This window comes from Mandrillus leucophaeus, unplaced genomic scaffold (assembly GCF_000951045.1).
Source record: "Mandrillus leucophaeus isolate KB7577 unplaced genomic scaffold, Mleu.le_1.0 Scaffold7, whole genome shotgun sequence".
Taxonomy (NCBI): Eukaryota; Metazoa; Chordata; class Mammalia; order Primates; family Cercopithecidae; genus Mandrillus; species Mandrillus leucophaeus.
In genome coordinates, this window is record NW_012107585.1 from 2,144,333 (window position 1) to 2,150,806 (window position 6,474).

Consider the following 6,474-nt stretch of genomic DNA (forward strand, 5'->3'; position numbering starts at 1 on the left):
CGCCTGTAGTCCCAGCTACTTGGGAGGCTGAGGCAGGAGAATGGCGTGAACCCAGGAGGTGGAGGTTGCAGTGAGTCAAGATCACGTCACTGCACTCCAGCCTGGGCGACACAACAAGACTCCGCCTCAAAAAAAAAAAGGCCAGGTGCAGTGGCTCACACCTGTAATCCTAGCACTTTGGGAGGCTGTGGTGGGTGGATCACAAGGTCATGAGATCGAGACCCTCCTGGCCAATATGGTGAAACCCCGTCTCTACTAAAAATACAAAAATTAGCTGGGTGTGGTGGCACACGCCTGTAATCCCAGCATCTCGGGAGGCTGAGGCAGGAGAATCACTTGAACCCGGGAGTCCGAGGTTGCAGTGAGCCGAGGTCGTGCCACTGCACTCCAGCCTGGCGACAGAGCCAGACTCCATCTCAAAGGAAATCACTGAACAACAAAGGCCCGTTAAATGCTTGTAATCAGCACTTTGGGAAGGCAAGGCAGGTGGATCACCTGAGGTCAGGCAATAGAGACCAGCCTGATGACTGACATGGTGAAACCCCATCTCCACTAAAAATACAAAATTAGCCGAGGGTGGTGGCATATGTCTGTAATCCCAGCTCCTTGGGTGGCTAAGGCAGGAGAATCGCTTGAACCCGGGAGACAGAGGTTGCAGTGAGCTGAGACTGCGCCACTACACTCCAGCCTGGGCAACAAGAGCGAAACTGTCTCTTGAGCAACAAAACAAAAAAACATTTTTCACTTAAGCAGCGAGCGTCACCTTTGGTTAGTATCAGATGAAGGCAGCCACATTAAGTCAGGGGGAAGGGAGAGCCAAGAGGCGATAAAGCAGGCTGGAAAGTTCTGAAAAAGAACACAGGCTACGATTACTGGCACCAACAGGTTAACAGCCTGCTAAGCGTTAGAAGGAATCATTGCTAGAGGAATCGCAAGCTTGTTGTACAAATAAGTAAATAAAAATCTTGGACAGGCCCCTAAAGCTGCACCCAACAGGAAGTGGAGTGTGAAAGTCGGCCAGCCCCCAGGCAGGATGCACCTGACACCCACTTCTGAGGAGACCAGAGAGGATGAGATTTGAGGAAGAACTTCCCAGAGGGCAGGGCGTTCCTCCGGAGAGCAGAGTCAGGGCTTACGCAGGAAATGTCACCCCCGGCCATGACAAGGGCAGGGGTCTTAACAAGGTCCCCCGCGAGTGGGATTTCATCCCTGCTAGAGACCAGCAACTTCTGTTTCATTCTTTCTTTTCCCCAAATGGGAGTTCTTACTGCAGCTACTGTCCCTGCTTCACCTCTGAATGGGCATTGGGGGTGGGGAATCCCGGAGGCACCACGCTGGGCCGATGGAGGGAACTTGCACGGCCCAGAAAAACTGGGCTGAGGAGGATGCAGGGATCGCGGAGGGTTCTGGGGGCGAGGCACACACAAGTTGGTGCCCAACAAACCTTTTCTCTTCCTTTCGGGCCCACAGGAAACCATTTGGCACCTCCTCTGGAAAGAGGGCATGGCCAGGCCCTTGAGATCTGGCTGTTGAGGCAGAGCTAGCACACGTGACCCACGCGGTGAGGTCTGCTCCCCGCTTCTGCAGCCATCTGCGGTGGAGACTGAGTGTACACAGGCAGTGCCACCTAAAGGGAACTCCGCTGCCTCTATGTGCTACTGAGGCAGGGGCGACTGAGCCGGAGACTGGAGAAATGTGTCCGTCCCCACAGACAGCCTGGCTTAACTGTCCGTGGCTGTCTCCTGCCATGGAGGAGCACACTGGAGTGGCCTGTGTGGTGGACCAGAGCTTCCACCCACACTGTGTTCTGTCTCCTTTCCTAGAACACAACTGGACGACGTTTCCCGCCTCCGTGCAAAATGAAAGTGGACATAAGGGGCGCCACTTCCACACCCGGCTCATGGAAGCTCCCAGATGGTCACGGCCCTCCATGCTGCCCCCAACTTCAGGCTGGATGGAGACAGACGGCTCAGAGTGCTCTGTCTCTGATGCCTGCACTGGGGCTGCCCTGCCAGCCCATTCCCCTGCCCAGTATTATGGAAGCAAAAAAGTTCTATGGTGTTTGAGCCATTGTAGCTTTTCGGGTCTATTTATTACAGAACTAGCATAGCCCTAATACAGTCATTGCTACGTGACCATAACACATGTATTCTATAATTGCACATAATTTTATTCACTGAAGGGATGTCCTTTACCTTCAAGATTCTAAATTTTCAGAAATGCAACATTCAAGGTTAAAGTTGCGGCTAGACCAAGGCTAAACCATGGCGAGGTAGTTGCTTGCGCCGGAGAGTGTGGGTGTGAACAGCTGGAGCTCAGTGGTTCCTGGCGACTCAGGGACCACCTGTATTCCATATCCGGCTTCCCACCCACGCACACGCAGTATGACCTGGGTTTCCCCTTTATACAGTGGAATGCTAAGTGCCTACACCCTAGCCCAGGTCAGCCAACTATGGCCTGTGGGCACCATCCCGTCTGCAGCCTGTTTTTGTACAGCCCTTGAGCGAAGAATGTTGTTGACAGTTTTAAAAACAGAGAACATGCGACAGTCTGTACGCGGCCTGAAAAGCCTAAAACTTTACTATCTGCGCCTGCCTCATCGGATTGCTGGGAGGATTACAAAGACTTGATTAGGCCAGTGCCCGGCTCGAAGTTAGCATGCCACACAAAATAATACGTACAGTACAGCTATTCACATCTCCAAAAAGCAATTGTCCCACATCCAAATTCTGCATTTTGTCCAGCTGATGTCTCTCCTTCCCTCCAAAAAAATAAAAAAATAAATAAATAAAAACATGAAGAGCTGCATCTTGATCATCATGGTCACAGACACTCTTCAGTTAAAAAGTTGCTGGTAGTCTGAGTTCACTTACTTGGGAGTAAGGACTAAGGAGGGGAAAGCAAAGATACCTGACAGCAGCAGCAGAAAGCCTGCAACACGGCCGCTCTGCTCAGTGTTCTCCGTGGAGAAAGACCGAAACATTTAAAAATGAGAACGAGACTTTAAGTAGATAGTATGCAATGGAAAACTGAGCCGGCAACAGTACTTAACGCTGGTTTTCTCAATAAAATCATTCTGCTGTGTAAATGCGCTTCTAATGGGGATCTGTTATAAGTCTCAGGCAGCCAACAGGAAAGCTGTCCTTTCAAAATCTGATTAGGTGGATAATGTTTGCAAACGTGACGCCTGGCAAAACCAGTCTGATTCTAAGGTAAACTCACTTTGGACAGAACTGATGTCTCGCTGAGACAGCTTTTCAAAGCAAGTCTGCAAAAACCGGACTCCCGGGGATGGTGCGTGCGTGTAGGGGAGGGAAATTCCAGGGTTTAATATATCAAGACGACACACACGCTGCACACTCCTTAGAAAGTGACGACGCACAGTCCTGTGCGTTACAGGTATGGAGAAACACCACCATACAGTCGACTGACTTTGTTTAACCTATAACCTTTTTTCCTCCCACATAATAGGTAGTAACATTACACAGAATCAGTGCTCTGGAGACATTTTGGACACATCGTATACAGCGCGGCCATTCAAATCAACGGCAACAGAACGCACGAAGAACCTGGTTTTCTTTCAAAGCATGAGCAGTTCTCATTTTACAACATGTGTAACTTAACATAATGCAAAAAGTGCAATCTTTGCATGACAACCAGATAATTCTCAAAGGTTACTAGTGAGCTGATAAAATGAACGTTTGGCAAGGAGGTCATGGTTTACAGGTAGGCTGTCCGCTCACCAATGCTCAGAAAAATTCAGCAGAACATACTTTTCATATTTAGATCCGAAGAGGTGAGACACATTCTACTCAAGTCATGGCTGGGCTTTCTGTCCTGAAACGAAATTGGGCAGGCCATTTGCGTGGTTTCTCTGGATAAGTTCCATTTATTAATCATTGTACAAAAAAATCTTGGCATTCATTTGAAGAGAAAAGAAGTTGCTATATCCAAATATTTAACATTTTAACATAGTGAAAGTTCGACTTTTGTAACAGGGCTTTTTAAAATGGAGAAAAGTTTTGGAAAATTTTTAAAAAGAAACTTATGATTTATTAGAGTACAGGATCCAAAACACGTTTTTTAGAAAAATATAAAGTGCCCAAATACCAACTTACACAGGTGATACAGGCTTCCTGGAGCCCCGTGAAGCATTCATGAAGAAAGACATTTAAAAACAGTCTAGGTACATATTTACAGCTGGGTCAGTAAAGGTAAAACCATCTTTCTTGGCTTTGATGTTTCTAAGAAAAAAGGAAATCAATCAAACCAGAAAACCAACAATTGCAACTCTCAGCATGCTCAGTTTCTTATTAATGCATCTCATTCATATTAATTCCATATTACCGAACTTTCCCCTTTAAATGAGAGTAGTGTACAATCCTCCCAACCTCGGCGGGTCAGGCGCTGTGAGTGGTCACATTTTCAGATGCAGGTTCAAATCCTTTGACTTTGGATTTGACTGATGAGGAACGTGGACAGTGGATAATAGCTAATTCAGGATGGAGGCGCCAGGGGCCAAATCCCCATCTCTTTCTAGTAACTGCTTAAAGCCTTCCCTTGCTATGAAGTGGTCTCAGGTGGCTTTCCAAACCTCAGTCACCCCAGGGTTTCCAAAGGGTAAACAAGCAGCAGGCATTCAACGTGGGTGAGAATACTGCATGCAGAGGGAAAGACAGGTGCACAGACAGGCCCCTAATGCCCCATTCATTAGAGCAACTGCATCATTTTAAACGCTGAGAGCAAAGTAACTAGGTCCTAACTTCAGAAGTTAGCTTCCACTGATTAATGACGAGATTAGCTCACTTGAGAACCGGCAGGCCGAGAGTCGGGGGAGCTCCGGAGCTGCACGAAGGCGTGCAGTTACTCTGGGCTCAGTTACTAAGAACTTCGGAAAGGAGCCAGTGCCATCTGAGCACACAGTCAGGCTTTCCCAAAAGACGCCACAACAGGCTTCATCCTGCTGCCTTCAGGACCCTGGCGGCTTGGAAAAGCAGATTCCAACACGCACATCTCCTTTCGCGCAAGTCCAACACTCTTCAAATCAAAGACATTCTCTCTCATTCTAACCTGCCACATTCAAACAGGCCTTGAAGTGACTCTAAGGAATAGCAAGAGGTGTGGAACCACTTTTTTTCCCTTCAAAACCTTTTTTTTTTTTTTTAAGGTTCATGATTTTTTTTTTTTTTCTGATTACAAAAGCAAAATCTCATTTTTTGGTCTTTGGAGACCATGGAGTATGACTTCTAAGAGCAAACATTTAACATCAGATTTGTATGTCTCACTACAAAAAGAACCCATCACTGATGTAAGACCTACTCATGATATTGAAGTAGATTTTTAAAATTAAAAAATAAAAGTAGTCATTTAAAAGGAATTGTGGATGAGTATGGAAAAATCCATTCACAAAGTTCACTATTTGCATTTTCTCAAAGAATTTTATAGAAATAGAAAACTAATGATTTATAGAGATGTGCATAAACTCAAGAGAGGAATATGGAAGGGAAAACTGTGTTATATTCCCATTTAAATTTTAAAAAAAAAGATAAAACACTTGAAATCTGTGTTTCACATATTAGAAAAAAATAAATTCAAATGATTCTAATTACCATTAGCTTGTTAATGTCTCCATCTCTAAGATGCTGCCAAGATAGCACACAACTTTACCTCTGAATATGCAACTAAATTCAGGGTAAAAAGACACACAGTCCTCACTCGGGACCGAACATGTTCCACAGAGAAATCAGAAGGAAATTATTGCAAATGCATAACCCCATCTGTCCAGCCAAGGAAATGTTCTGAGACAAATGCAGACAGGCGGGGGAATGGAGTGAATACAAAGAATGATTACAGGAGCGTCGACTGTGAGACCTCATGAAGACAGAATGTCACAAACTGTCACCACAGGACAAGCATACAAGCCATGCCACTGACACAGTGCCTTTCAGATTAATTCACTAGTGTAGGCGGAGAGCAACATTGTCTTTGCAGCTGGGGAAGAGCACACGGTATTTAAACTTAGTAGGAGGCAACCAGCACTACTGGTGGAGTGGCTTTCCTGGTGCAGCAGGTCCCGAGGGCTCCGTGGAGGCGTCTTCTTCCGGAGTCCCGTTCTCTTGGAAGATAGCAGCAGCAGCAGCAAAGGTGCAATGTCCTCTCTAGACTTTACTCAACTATGTTCTCTTTCTTTGCACTGTAAATATTTTGCACCGTTTCATAGACGAACTCCAGATCTTCTGGATACCGGATCTCCAGCTCTGCGTTTGGGATGTAGTGAGTGCCAGTAAACTCTGAGAAATAGCGTCCCACATCAGGGTGTGAGATTTCTTGAGGCTCCACGTTATACTCCAAGTTTTCTGTTGGTAAAGAGGCACACGGGCATTCTCATTACAATGTCCACTGCTGCCACGCCTTTCCTCCAGAGAACCTCCCATCACCCCTTCTAGGTGGCATTTTTGAGGGAAGACTGAAGAC

At 46.5% G+C, this 6,474-nt stretch overlaps 1 protein-coding gene and 1 long non-coding RNA gene across 3 annotated transcripts in view; one reads left to right on the top strand and one right to left on the bottom strand.

Moving 5' to 3' along the window:
• LOC105527904 overlaps positions 1 to 2,144 on the top strand; it is a 58,617-nt gene extending 56,473 nt beyond the window's left edge. Inside the window, exon 3 of the long non-coding RNA XR_001004286.1 lies at positions 1,471 to 2,144. This is a non-coding gene — a long non-coding RNA (uncharacterized LOC105527904). The remainder of the gene's footprint in view (positions 1 to 1,470) is intronic.
• Positions 2,145 to 3,559: 1,415 nt separating this feature from the next.
• Positions 3,560 to 6,474, bottom strand: part of FBXO21 (F-box protein 21) — a 55,504-nt gene continuing 52,589 nt past the window's right edge. For both annotated transcript variants that reach the window (XM_011964397.1, XM_011964396.1), the window contains exon 12: positions 3,560 to 6,356. In XM_011964397.1, coding sequence (XP_011819787.1) covers positions 6,166 to 6,356 — 191 coding nt within the window. In that variant the 3' untranslated portion in view covers positions 3,560 to 6,165. The remainder of the gene's footprint in view (positions 6,357 to 6,474) is intronic.